The sequence below is a fragment of the Vigna unguiculata genome, chromosome 3, assembly GCF_037176805.1.
Source record: "Vigna unguiculata cultivar grain cowpea cultivar isolate G323 ecotype 2 chromosome 3, ASM3717680v1, whole genome shotgun sequence".
Taxonomy (NCBI): Eukaryota; Viridiplantae; Streptophyta; class Magnoliopsida; order Fabales; family Fabaceae; genus Vigna; species Vigna unguiculata.
The window spans coordinates 2158052-2172935 of record NC_140794.1 but is presented as its reverse complement, the minus strand read 5'-3'; the positions used below and the strand labels follow the sequence as shown (position 1 = coordinate 2172935).

General features: G+C 30.4%; 2 protein-coding genes across 2 annotated transcripts; both read left to right on the top strand.

The window, feature by feature from the left end:
- The first annotated feature begins 1759 nt into the window (after window positions 1-1759).
- On the top strand, window positions 1760-3765 carry LOC114179446 (1-aminocyclopropane-1-carboxylate synthase 7-like). The gene is made up of 3 exons (XM_028065790.2): window positions 1760-2140; window positions 2232-2524; window positions 2630-3765. The coding sequence occupies exons 1-3, from the start codon at window positions 1970-1972 to the stop codon at window positions 3483-3485; spliced, it is 1320 nt and encodes a 439-aa protein (XP_027921591.1). The 5' UTR covers window positions 1760-1969; the 3' UTR covers window positions 3486-3765.
- Window positions 3766-11365: 7600 nt separating this feature from the next.
- Window positions 11366-14620, top strand: LOC114178999 (uncharacterized). Its single transcript, XM_028065176.2, has 3 exons — window positions 11366-11472; window positions 12096-12306; window positions 14160-14620. Exons 2-3 carry the CDS (start codon window positions 12125-12127, stop codon window positions 14344-14346), a joined length of 369 nt encoding a protein of 122 aa, XP_027920977.1. The 5' UTR covers window positions 11366-11472; window positions 12096-12124; the 3' UTR covers window positions 14347-14620.
- The last annotated feature ends 264 nt before the right edge of the window (window positions 14621-14884 follow it).

Here is a 14884-nt window from a genome sequence, read left to right as displayed (position 1 = left end):
AGGTTTAGCTAGAGATGTTGATAAATCATACGGCACACCTCCAACAATAATAAACACACATGAAGAGAAAAATAATATCATCATCTCCACAAATATCTTATTTCCTAACTCCCAATGTTCTGCATGCATGCTAAAGATTACTCATATCATACACCACATATAATATTTATCTGATCATGAGATTATTCAACCAGATCCAACTATATATACATTAATGAAAGTATAATAATGTGGGAGCAAAGATAATGGACACTGTTTATTTAGAGAGCGTGCTCACACATCCACCACACCTAACCTAACCATTTTAATTAAGTCAAATCATGCTTAAGTAGTTAAACTTGGATGCAGAAGACAATTATCCACTTAATAACGCTTTCCGCATTCAATTATTAGCATTGGTTTCAGAGCTTAACTATAGTGTGATTGGACTATAAGTAAGATGGTGTGAGTAATTATTATATAAAACTTGTTTCGGGATACTATTTGTTGATTTACACATTTTGAGAGAATCCAACCATAGATTACCTTCTAAGTATCTTTCCTGAATTATTGGCGTCAAATCAGCTCTTGATGATAACAATGATGAGTGTATATGGTTGTGCTAATTATCAAGAATATATGTCTGTGATGAGATTCAGCTTCATTAATTTAGATAAATTAAGCCGTGACAAGGTTCCTGCCGATTTTTTAAGAGATGAATAATGATTAGAAGTAGATTAATTAATGAAAGCATGCATGAAGCAGTAGGTGAATGAACATGGTGACATTATTCTGTGTTCATTTGAGTGATTTGAAATCTAATATAGTAGTCATGTGAGCACTAATTAACTGAAAAGAGAACCTCAGAAAATGAATGAATGAATGAATGATTACAGAGACATAGCAATCTGAAGGTGTTGAATGAAAGTGAAATGATGAAGAAGAATATTGTAAAAACTTGAGATGCAGTGGTTAAATTGTGTTGTTTATGATTGGCTCCTTCTGAAATGAGGCACACTGAGTCAAATGTGTACGGCTCTGGTGGTAGGGTCAGAAAATCTCGGAAGAACTTCTCTTTTATCCACTTTAGCTGCTTGCACATCAAAATCTTGTTCAATCTTTTCAGTTACTTGATCTATCTTTGTCAATTGTCACCTCATTAAAACTTAACTACTCTAGGAAATCCTCAAATACACAACCTATTCAGATCTTAATCAAATTATTAATTTGGTTTTATCACCAAAGGAGTTTTTCGCCTTTTTTCTGCAGACTCATATTTATGACACTACTTTTAGAAAAATTTTAGATTTTTGAATAACACAATGTATTTTGAAAATATTAGTAGCTAGGATGATGATAACCCAGTAGTTTCTTTGAATTTTTTAATTTTAAACTATAAGGAACTTTTTTCTTATTTCAACCACTTTGAATTTAATAAAGAACAAAAGCGTGGATAAAATAGTGACATTATTAAGAAATAATATTGACACAAACTCTATTAAACCGACACATGAAGAGGAAGAGGGGGGGCTATATTGGAAAAAAAAATCCAACCTCTCAAACAACAACCATATATTTTCGTATGATCTGGCATCATGCAGAGTTGTCACAAGTCACGTCAGATAAATCTCTGAGTAAAACATTCAAGGTAAAGCTCCGATTTGTTATCAATATTTAATGTTTTTTTTTATAGTTTTTTCAATGTTTTGTTAATTTCCTCAAACCCTATAAATACAGAATGAGGATTCAGACTTTCCATCAACGGATTCCTTTTCAGCAGCATCAGCAGTTCCTTCTCTCTTATATTCTTCTTTCTTTCTCCTTTTCCCTCGAGTCTCTCTCTCTCACTAGCATAAGCTTTTTGCATTCAACAAAGGCCTCTCTACAATTTTCGTTTTCGATTTTGCACGAATCGTATATATATACTTACTTTTTTTTCTCTTCCGTTACCGTCGAATTTTTCTCAACCCCTTTTTCTTCGAAAGATTTTATGGGGAAAATGATCGAGCAACCTCGTGTGGAGCTTTCCAAAGTTGCAGTTTCTGAAACTCACGGGGAAAACTCTCCCTATTTTGCTGGGTGGAAAGCTTATGATGAGAACCCTTATGATGAACTAACAAACTCATCTGGAGTTATACAAATGGGATTGGCTGAAAATCAAGTGAGTTAATTATAGCGTCTATTAGCAGAAGATTAGAGAAAATATATTTACTTAGGCAATCTAATCTAATCTAAGTAATCTTTTCATGCAGGTTTCATTTGATTTGCTGGAAAAGTACTTGGAAGAACACCCAGAAGCCTCAACCTGGGGCAAGTCAGGAGCACCTGGTTTCAGAGAGAATGCTTTGTTCCAAGACTATCATGGACTTAAATCATTCAGATCAGCAATGGCAAGCTTCATGGAACAAATAAGAGGAGGGAGAGCAAAATTTGACCCTGATAGAGTGGTCCTCACAGCAGGAGCAACTGCAGCCAATGAACTCTTAACCTTCATTCTTGCAAACCCAGGAGACGCTCTCCTTGTTCCAACCCCTTACTATCCAGGGTAAGAATCAAGCTCCATTTATACTAATTACACATGAAAACATCTTAGTAAGACATGTTTATGGTTCTTGTTCTTGAGTCTAAACGTTTTGTTCTTTGTTGACAGATTTGATAGAGATTTAAGGTGGAGAACTGGGGTGAACATAGTTCCAATCCATTGTGAAAGCTCAAACAACTTCCAAATCACTCCTCAGGCTTTGGAAGCTGCATATGATGAAGCAGAAGCGAAGAACATGAAAGTGAGAGGAGTATTGATCACGAACCCTTCAAACCCTTTGGGTGCAACCGTTCAACGCTCGATATTAGAGTATCTTCTGGACTTCGTGACTGAAAAGAATATCCACCTTGTCTCGGATGAGATATACTCGGGATCAGTGTTCTCATCCTCGGAGTTCGTGAGTGTAGCAGAAATCCTGGAAGCACGCGAATACAAGGAGGCGGAAAGAGTTCACATTGTTTATAGTCTCTCGAAAGACCTTGGTCTTCCCGGTTTCAGAGTTGGCACTATTTATTCATACAATGATAACGTTGTGACCACAGCGAGAAGGATGTCTAGTTTCACCTTAATATCCTCTCAGACACAGCACCTTTTGGCGTGTATGTTGTCGGATAAGAAGTTCACAGAGAACTACATTGGCACCAACAGGGAGAGGCTGAGAAAGAGGTACCAAATGATCATCGAAGGTTTGAGAAGTGTTGGCATAGAATGCTTGAAAGGGAATGCAGGGTTGTTTTGCTGGATGAATCTGAGTCCACTGTTGGAGAAACCAAACAGAGAAGGAGAATTGGAGCTTTGGAATGCGTTTTTGCATGAAGTGAAACTCAACATCTCTCCGGGCTCTTCTTGCCGTTGTTCTGAACCAGGTTGGTTCAGGGTGTGCTTCGCAAATATGAGTGAGAACACACTGGAAGTGGCATTGGAGAGAATACGTAACTTCATGGAACGAATAAACAAAGAGTAACGGTACTTTGATAAGGTCTATGATGTCGTTGTTATAGTATAGTATATTGTTTTGTTTTTTTTTTTAAGTGGTTTTTGCCATTTTGATAAATTCTTTATTTTTGGGTTACATCAAAACCCAAAACTCGTGTAAAAGGACATGTATACACTGTAGGGAGGATTCACCGCTGAGGAAGTGGTGAATTAGTGTCTTAGTTCTTGTTTGCTTGCTTTACTTAGCAAGTTGTTACTCAGAAATTCAAATCCTTCTGTATCATTAAGTTGATATTGTTGATTAATAATGTATAATGTTTTCCTATGTATTACTTCTACTGTTCTTTTTCTTAATTCATTCAAAATCTTCACCCAAAAACTAAGTGCAACAAAGGAACTTAGATTTTCCTTAATGTCATAGTAATTCTGTTATTTTAAGGCTGTTTTTTTAGACTACACCGAGTAATGTTTCTTTGCCAACAAACTTTTACATGCTTATTTGTTTGCACCTTTGTTTTATCTCTAGCATGTATTTAACATTAAAAAGTATAGAGTTTTTTCATAAATTTTGATTGAACAGTATTGCATAAAACTAGTGTTATATAAATTAATTAGATAGCTGCCGAATAATTACACACGTGTGCGCGTATGTTTGCGCGCAACAGCTAGCAAAACCAGTCTTATACACATAGCTGTTATCTTCTTGTCAATGATTGAATAATTTAAAACCTCTATTCAACTCTCTTGTCAAAGTCTACGTGTTATTGTTCTGTGTATTATAAATGGAATTATGGATAATCTGACTTGGTTAACGATAGTTAACTCGAAAAAGCATATAGTAATTAATTAATGGTGTGCGCATGATGTTCAAAACAATTAATTAATAAAGGTCGACTACTTTATATATGCATAAGCTTTGGTTATATTAATAATCTCACCACCAAACTATGTGATAACATAATCAGTTCCTTATTGTATACGACATGACAATTGACAAACAACGATGACCTCTTTAATTACATTCGAGTTTATGTATACTTTTATTGAAGTTTTAGGCCTCGAATTAAAAGGTATATTTATTTTTTGTCACTTTTACATATGATTTCGCTCCAAAGACTCTTGCACTTAGTTTCTACACTAGAAAATATAGATTAAGTAAATACTCGAGAGTCGAAATTTGACAACAACGAGTTTAGCATGAGTCACGTTATTAATTAGCAGGACTTAACGTATGCTTTATTATTAAAAAAGAAAACACAGTCAACAATTGTAAGATTTCTAATGAAGTACCAAAGGGGTTCGTTAATTCGTTTCTTAATTACTTTAATAGAAATGTTTCATATATCATTTAATGGTGTCTATCTCTGTTATTATTATATGATATCGTAATATGTTATCTGAGTTCATCGCAGAGAATACTTTAAAAGTTTTGATTGATCATATTTCATAAAACCGGTAAGTATGGTGAGATTTGTTCGAGGTATATGTGTTGGACTAGAATTGATGGTCTATTAGCGGTTCGATAGTGGATAAAATAGAAGGTTCAAGAAATCTCGATAGGATAGACTTTTTAAATAATGACTCTTATATCACGTTAGAAATGAATTTTAAATCTAATTTAACTTCACAAATTAACATGTTTGTACTTACTTGTATACTATAAAATTATATTATCTCTAATTAATTAAGGATTTTCGACCATAGTCTCATCCTTGAACCGGATCATGATAAAATGTGCACATGAGTAGTGTTGTGGGAAGGTTGCGAGTGTTAGTGTTGTGGATTCTTTTTGGATAGGAAGGTGAAGATGTTGAATGATAAATGATTAATTACATGTCAGTTCCTATAAAGTCTGAGAAAAACACTATTGGGTCGCATGCTGTAAATGCAATGATATCCTACGAACAAGATAAGCCGTACGTTTTGCTCGTGAAGGTGAGCAAGAAGCTGTCTTTCAACCGCGCATGAAAACTACACATTGCTCTCTACGATACCAAATTTTCAATAAATTCACATACAAATTTAAAAATGATAAATGAGACTTTTGTAGATTTTACATTGATTACAAAATGTGAAGAATTGATCGTAAATGTAAAATAAGTTGATTTTTGTAGGATAGAATTAGATATATCCACTTATGTTAGAGTCATATGAAATTTATAATAACAAGATTTGTTATTTTTTAATCTATTAAACAATTATTATCATACCACTAATAATGTCTTTTATCAATTTATAAAGAAAAAATTGACTAGAAGATACCTACGACCTTCTAAACGTAAAACATAACATATTGCAAAACCTCTTCAACTAATTAACTTTGTAATACAATGTATGTCGATCCAAACCATGCATGTAATAATCCAAATCTACGAACCTGAGTATTGGCGAAGTCTCATTAATTTTATCAAAAAAATTGGGAATTTAAATTTAATGTTGCATAAAAATGAAAAAAAGTTAAGTATTATATTTTAAATAGGAATTAATGATATACTTTCTTAATTAAATTGCTGAGTAATCATTAGTGTAAAATGTTCTTAATATCTAATAAATTTATTTGTCACTAAAACTAAGTTATATATGCATTGATTTGTAAAAAAATAAATAAAAATACAGGTAATTATAAATTGAAATGGGTTTTTAGATGAGATAAAATAAACAATTCCTTTGTAGGAAAATTTGCCCAAGTTTTAGAAGCATTTGGTTCCAGAATTTAAAGAATTATACCTTTTTGACCATGACTTTTGAATCTATCACCCATCATTTGAGGCTACGGTGAATAATGGTACTTTCATAGGTTCCATCATCGTCGTACAAGAGCTTTTCAAAATTCCACATTTTTTCTTGTTGCAGTTTGAGACATGATTGCAAGAGTGATCTATCCCTATCATAATCAATGCTTCAAATTATTTCTTCATAAACATTTTCTCAAATACTTTATCACAATAAAGTGGCTCCTTCATTTTTGAACACAACAATTTCCTGCAAGATAAGGCATAACATTGTTCTAAGTGGCATCCTTTTTGAACAAATAAATAAATAAAACAAACAGATTAAAATAAAATAAAGACTATCGTTTTGAAACTAAATAAATAAATAAATTATTCATTTAAAATTGAGGGAGTTATTTTTTACACGTAACACATGGTTTTTTTATAGATATTTTTTTAATACGTGTATATATATAGTAAACCTTGAGTTGAATTCTCTGAGTTTTCTTGTGTTTTGTGTTGTTGTTGAAGACTAAGAATGTCACCTACTTCGTACTCTTTGAGGAAAAAAAAAAACATTCTCGAGACACTTTAATCAACCCACTTTACGTAAGCCGTTCTAATTAATCTCGTTCACACGTGTGATCGAATGTCACTGGTTTCTTAGCTTACCAAAAGGCAAACAATTTAACTAACACTCAGCAGCAAAATTAGAATATGCCGACATGGAGAGTTCAAAGTAAAGAATAATATATATTAATTATATTTTCTTTAAGTTTTGTTTTTAAAGAAATACATAAAATTAATTCTTTTTAATTAATGAGAAATGATGAAATTGATGAGTTAAAGGGTGACCCATTTGAGATATGATATTTATAAGAATGCAAAACTTTGTTCTTGGAAATTTTCATACATGGAAATACAATAATTAATTAAATGCCGTTTTTCTTTGTTCTTGGATCAACATCAATGGAAAAGTCGGTGGTTGATGATGATAGGGTAGAGAGAAAGGTGGTGGAAATGAGATAAGGTGAAAGTGCAATGCACGAGAAAAGGTGATTTGTTCCACAATAGAAGACGCCGAATAGGGAAAGCCACAAAATATTATTTTTATTATTATTATTAATATCATTATTATTCTTCACATTTCATTACATAAATGATTAGATCTTTGTTTGTTTACCAAAAGCCAAAACTTGTTTACACGCTCACATTTTGTTCCTAAAAAAACTAAAAGATTATTTTTGTTTTTTATTTGCTCTATCAAAAGTGTATACATATATTATATTTATATTAATTACGATGTATTATTTTGTTATATTGTTTAATGTCTCGAAATTGCATGTGTTATGTATTGCCCGCGTAATTGTATCTTATCCACAAATTTTACTTGGGATAGTTGGGCTTTGAGTTTGTTTTAAACATGTATTAGAATATAACAACTAACTAAAACGAACTCATGATTTTATCTTCCGTAAGAACAAAAAAAAAAATTATGCTTTCTTTGATTCATAGTACGGTTTGTTCAAGTTATTTGAATATTGTGCATAAAGTTCACTTCTATGCAAATCATAGGGAGCTATGCCTATATACTATGTTGGAAGTGATGATGAAACACTGAATTTGAATAAAGTTGTTGAAGGAATGTGATCTCATGATAGAATGTTGATTACTTGATTTTTTTTTCTTTTCATTCAATAATTGTACAATTCTTGTAATTGATTTTGATCTTAATTTTAATGTGAATTTTTTTTTTTGGAAAATCTCTAGTAAGGTGACTTTGATATATTTTCAATACAAAATCTAAGATAATAAATTTATAAATATTTTATTGCGGATAGTATCAATTGTTCCGTGACGGAAATCAGGTGAACCGAGTCACAATCAAATTATCATAAGTTCTTAAGTAGAAAAAGTTGTGCCTTGACTAATAGTTATAATTTTTTGCCAAATCATAAGCACTTGATCTAATCAACTCTATCAGAGTCAAGGTAATGAGTTCGATTCCCAACGAATAATGACTGATTATGAAATTGTAATAAGTGTATCGAACATCCTTTTCATTATATTATACTCAATTTTCTTATGTTTATCTTATGTAAAACTTAAATTTACACTTTAATTTTAAATAAACTTACATAAGTGTTATTTCCTATAATCCAACCATTTTACAAATTTCATCATATTTATGGATTTGTCTTATAGGTTAATGTTGTTTTCTTATTTTTACTTAATTTAACTTGAAATTCATACTCATATGATTCACAACAGATTATATCATTTTAAATAATTATATTTTATTATATTCGATTATGTGATTTAGTTTTAGTTACGCGTGGTTATAGTAAATTTTCACGTAATATGCCAAATTTTGTTCTTATCGTTTGTTACAAAGAATTTCATATTATATTATGTCATGATCGTAACACGCATTTTAGACTGCATGAATTAAAAGAAGCACAGAGTAAGTGTATTATATCATTGACTTACAAATAGTTTTTGGTAAGTTTCTTTGGTTGCATTTTACGAAGCACAACCAATTTTGTCAATTTTTACTTGTTTAACTTGGTTTTGATGTAAAATTTAATATTTAACCTTTGTTTAGATTTTTTCCGCTTTCTAGATGAAAAAAGTTAGATGAAATTGAATTTTGAAATTTAAAACTTAGGAAAAGTTTTTTTTTTTGAAAAGAAAAATCCAAATTATTGTAACTTATCCTCTTTTTCTTTTGCAACCAAACCATCAATTTCATATTCATCCAAAATAAAAATACTAAATAATGACAAAACATATTTCAAAATACTAAAAAACTCTCAAAATCAAATATATGATCTTTTGAGAAATATTTTAGCTTAAACAATTTACTTGATGAATTTGTAATGTTTCAGAAACTACATAAATAAATTATTGTTTGAAGAACCACTTGGAATAAAATAGAATAATTAGGGAAGGAAAAATAATGATTTATTTATTATATTTCTAAACAAACTATAATTGGATAAAATGTGACCAAATCCATCCGTGTATATTCATTATTAATATAAAAGGTTAAATAAGATAAAATCATTCATTAATATCTATCTATTGTTTGTGGAAATCAAAATTAACTCCACCAAAATTTAATTATTAAATATTTCTTAAATTACATTGTTAAAAAAATTCATTTTTTTTTACTTTTTTTAATATAAAATGTATTTTTGAAAACTTTTTTATAATATTTCCTCTTAATTCTTTATTTTAAAATATTTATTTTTATTGATGGATTGGATTTCCATCCATGGAAGATTAATTGATTAATTGGATAAGGGTTTTATTAAATGAACAGGATTTTTAATGGACTAATTAAACCAAAATCTAAACAAAATATAGAAATAAACATTATCATACATGTGAGCACATAAATTATGAGTGAAAGAAAAAGAAAGACCGAAAGAAATGCAATATGCAAATCTTAAGTAAAGAAAAAATGAAATTGATTATTTTATTTTCTTTGAACAAAATAATTTTAAAAAATGTGTTAGTTTTCCTCAATTGTTTACTTATCATTTTGGACCAGGGAGTGAAGAAGAAAAAAAAAATATATAACGATAACTGAGTTTAAGGAAAATAATGATAAGTGAGTCTTTTAATTAAAAAATAAAAGAATTAAAATATTTTGATTAATGTAATGAAAAAAAATTATAAATCGGTATATTTAAAAAATGGTGACTAAAGTTTCACTGCATTAAACAGGAAATATAGTTAAATATTAAAAAAAATTAATGTTATTAATTAAAGATTATCTATCAATATATAATTACTCATATAATTAATTACTTAATTATTCCTTATGTTGTTTAAATATTCATATTAATCCTTTATTTAGAGTTATATCTTGTATGTATAATTAAGACACAGAAGAAAAATTACTTTTTATTTTATTTTTCTCATTTTTGCATTTTTAACTAGATAGTCAATTAGAAAATGACGTTAATTATTGAGTACTTGGTATTTATTATTCTGTAAATAACTTGACATAAAAAAATGTTTTTAAAATATAAATTAAAGGTGAGAATGATTTCAAATCAAAAGGAAAAATATTACAAAATTTTAGTAGAAGAAAAATAATATTTCAGAATAACAAATTAAAATAAGTCACTTCAAAAAGTGTCTAAATTTGAATTTATTAATTTTATCTTGAATAAAAACTTATATTCGCATTCGTGTAACTTAACTGCGTGAAAATCATTTCACAAATGTAGAAAACAAGTTTATAAAGTTAGAAATAAATAAAGAACAAATAAGAATTCGTTTGTGTAAGAAAGTAAACAGTATATTACCGTCATCGTTGAAAAACAAATAAAAATAACAAAAAAATAAGAGTTAAATTGCAATAATTTAAATAAAAATAAAAATAATGTGAAAATATTATGTTTACTCAAATAACTCTCGTAATTTATTAAAACCAAAATAATACTTAAATTTTGTCGGGAACCATTTTAAGTAAACACTTTAAATTTTGAATGTTCTCTGAAAAAGACCAAAATAATTTTGAATAAGTTTTTGCGATTACTGTTATTATAAATATTAATTATTTAAAAAAATGTATTAAATATTAGAAAACTACCAAATAAATAGATATATTGTGATTTTTAAATACTTATTATTGTCTATGCAATTATATAAAACGATTATGTATGTGGTGTACAAATATTTCTTTTAATTTTTCTTTTTAAGTAATTATTTAAAATCAAAACAATTACTTTATTAATTTTATTTTTTAAGTGATTATGATTTTTTAATTAACTGTATTGGTTATGATCATTTTTTTCTATAATTTAACTATTTTTTTAAATTAAAATAAATATTTATAAAAACAAATAAAAATTACTACAATAAAATTATGAAATTGTTTAAATTTATTTTTATAACTATAAAGTAATAATTTTATTAATTTTTATTGTCATAACAAAATAAACACATATACATCTATTAAAATTATTTAAACTTACTTTTATAATTATAAAAAATAATTTTATTATTTTTTGTTATCATTAAAAAAATAAAATAACACATGCATGTTTTTACTGGTATTCACAAAAAAATTACATATTTATGAAGTGTAAGAACCAACATCCCAAATGGGCCTGTGTAAGAAGCAACAACCCAACTATCTGTGGGCTACAGTTGTATCTCTGGTGGCCCAAAAGAAGCCCAGCCGAAAGTGAAGATTGTAAAGGACGAAAAAAGAAAAGAAGGCACAGCACAACACAAGGTTAGAAGAGACGAAGTGAAAGAGATCACTGCATTGCTTCTGCTCACAAGGTAACCCTCTCACACTCTTCTCTCATCATATTCTTATTCTGATTTCTGATTTCTGCATTCACCTCAGATACTATGATTCATCCACCTTTTGCCTTTTGCATTTCCCCTGCAGATCTCGTTCTATCCTCTTTCCGATCTTCTTTTCTCACACTATCATCTCTTTCATTTTCAATAGTTACTTCAATTACGTTTTGTTGTTGCATATATCGCCTAATTTTATATATTTACTTACTTATGTGGTTGTAGTGTGAAATGGTTCATAATTTAGGGTTCTGACATGACGCGCAGAGTCCTATTTTATTTGTTTAATTGAAGTTCTTTTCATTTGATATCAATGTCTAATTCCATAGTAATCCCTTTTTAGTTACTTATGAAACATCACCTGCTAAGCTAATAGGCCCTAATTTAGGAATAGAAATCGATGAGGTAGCAACTGTTAGTGTCGAGGGCCATGATATGTGTTATAGATGCTGCTTTAAGAATGCCTTTAGCTGTTAATTTTCTTTTTGTTGTGACTATTGTCAATGTGAGTTGAAGAAATTATGATAGTTTGGATAAACTTCTCCATAAACACTTTTTTGACTTTGTGCCTTATTCTAATATAGTGTTTCCCTTTGGTCTAGGGTTTTGTTCTACCTAGTTTGCAGACTTGATGGCGTCAAAGTTGCACCAGTTGCAGTCCAAAGCATGTCAAGCATCTCAATTTGTAGCCAAACATGGATCTAGCTACTACAGGCAATTGTTGGAACAGAACAAGCAATACATTCAGGAGCCTCCGACCGTAGAAAAATGCAACCTGCTATCGAAACAATTGTTCTACACCCGCCTTGCAAGGTTATATGCTTTACCTGTTCTGCTTTACCTGGATTTGGAACTGGCTGTGAGAGCATAGTTCTAGTTAATGTCTCAAATATGGGAAAATCTTCTATTATATTCTGATTTATAAAGTAAGTAAACGGGTCCTCCTTCATGTCCTTGGTCGTGGGAGATGTTGTGGATTGGGAGATTGTTTTCATTGTGATGGTATTGGGATAAGACAGATTCTTGTGCATATTTGTTAAACAACAGTCTGATGTGGTTCTTATGCAATGTTGTCAAACACAAGGATCCCAAGAGGATTTGAGGGGGAATAAAAAATATTAACTTGAGTATTGTAACTCAGCTCATAAGAGTTTCAAGTCTATAAATCCATGCATGCATTAAAAAGAATATAGGCAATAAAATAACACATAATAAGTCTTAAGTAGTAAGATTCAGTACGTAATACTAAAAATAGGTTAACAATTCATAAAATTACTCTTTTGCAAGAGCAAAGGAAAGTATTAAGGAAACAATACAAAGCAGAACAGAGTGCGCACTGCCAAGGACGAAGGCAGCATTGACAATGGTTGTGAGAGCTGCGATGGCCATCAATGGTGAAGGTAGCATCCACCGGAAGCTACAGTGCTTCAATTGTTATTGATGACAGTTGTTTGACAACAATGTCAGTTTGAAAGTGTGCACACTGTTGACAGTAGTTTATTTCTTTTGAGTTGTGAATGGGTGGGAACCCTAGCAGAACAAAAATGCCATACGAATTGGACTTCTAAATTTGGTTGGGTCGAGTCTATCAGCCAACAAATGGGCCGTTTTAACTCTCAAACCTCACCTGCTCAAACAAAATAGACTGATGTGATGCACAACCTCATGATTTCATGAACAACTGAGTGATCCGGCTACAATCCACTCCTCTTCTGATCCTACGTGTGCATCAACTCGGAGCATCCACCACACTCGTAGGATCACACGAGTATCCGAGTATACTTGTGATTTTAACAATGTTGCTACTGTGGTCTTAATATCTTATTAAGGGTTTAGGCTATAATTTATCAATTCTTCTAAAATATGCTGAGTCAAACACACTAAATCAGTTAGCCCATCCATTATTACTAGGCCTTAGATTGGGTAAGTTCACACCTGGTATGTGGCATGAAAGGTTGATTCTAACAAGGGGAGAAGGTCAAAATTGGCACTTGAAAAATGAAGTGGACTCTATAAATAAACACTAATCCTTTCTTGGGACTGTAGTTTAGTTTGATTAAGCCCACGAATCTGTTCATACCGTAGACTCCAGAATTAGGATTGGATTGCAAGGGAAATATGGGGATAGGTATTGGAGACAAGGGTTTGCGTGGAAGAGTCCATGGACAGAATTCAGATGTAATCAGAGTTCTGATCTGGTGTTGGAAAGAAATGGCAGAAATATATTCTGTGTATGCTTTAGTGATTATTGTTATGGATGCTTTAAAAGTACAAACTAAAATCCTGTAGGACTCCAGAACCAACCGGACTCTTAAGTCTTTAGATACCAAGTTATTTACTTTTAACTAAATTTTGGACTGCGTATAATAACCGGATTCCCTAATTCAGACTTTCATGGGCTTCATTAGTTTGCCGGATATACCAAACTATATATATATAGCTCTTTGCAGCACTATACGTGTACAATTAGCATGGAACATAATAAATTAATTATTTATTACACTTTAATAATTATTTATCCACATCCAAGCAGCAAGACATGCATATATTTGAAATATTTTGGGTGCCCTTGCTCTCTATTAATTATTTATCCATATCCTCTCTAGCTCTGTCATCTATTTTGGGTGCCCTTGCTGCTACATATAACTCTTTCAAATATTTTGCAGTATTCCGGGTCGTACGGAGTCATTCTGGAAGGAACTTGATTATGCCAAGAATTTATGGAAGAACAGGAAAGATCTAAAGGTGGAAGATGCAGGTATTGCTGCTTTGTTTGGCTTGGAATGCTTTGCATGGTTCTGCGCTGGTGAGATTGTTGGAAGGGGATTTACTTTCACCGGTTATTATGTCTGACAATAACCACTTGAAAGTGTAGATTTTATCAGTGCTTATATACACTCTAAAGCCAATTGATCTGGTCATTCATACATTGTGTGGATTATGGCATTCTACAAGGCAATTTTTGTTATTCTGAATTATTTTGTTTTGGGAAAAAGGTTGAAAAACTAGAGTTTAGTTTTCATAAGCCTCAATAACCCCTTGTAGTCGAAAGCGGGACGAAACATGCGTTGTTCTCTTGTACTGTTGGAAAAGCTAGTGATGGTATTCCACAATGATGAATTGATAATACTCTTGCAAGTCTTTTCATTATTTGTATGTTTTTTATTTAAAAAAAGACTTTATTAATTTTTATGTTACGATAAATTTTGAAACTTTTAATTGAGTTTCTAACAACATTTTATACTTTTATATTATATTTAATATTTAATAATTTTATATTTTTCATTTAATCATTTGGTATATTATTTTGCTATTTTATAATTTTGTAATTTTATAATAAATTATAAAAATCTTTTAGGATTAAATTGAAAGTTTTAATTTTATCATGAAT

Bases quoted from the DNA above. Each gene is read 5' to 3' on its own strand.
- LOC114179446 (XM_028065790.2), top strand. From the start codon at position 1,970: ATGGGGAAAATGATCGAGCAACCTCGTGTGGAGCTTTCCAAAGTTGCA. The intron at 2,141-2,231 runs GTGAGTTAATTA...CTTTTCATGCAG, and splicing joins TGGGATTGGCTGAAAATCAA to GTTTCATTTGATTTGCTGGA. The intron at 2,525-2,629 runs GTAAGAATCAAG...CTTTGTTGACAG, and splicing joins CCAACCCCTTACTATCCAGG to ATTTGATAGAGATTTAAGGT.
- LOC114178999 (XM_028065176.2), top strand. From the start codon at position 12,125: ATGGCGTCAAAGTTGCACCAGTTGCAGTCCAAAGCATGTCAAGCATCT. The intron at 12,307-14,159 runs GTTATATGCTTT...AATATTTTGCAG, and splicing joins TTCTACACCCGCCTTGCAAG to TATTCCGGGTCGTACGGAGT.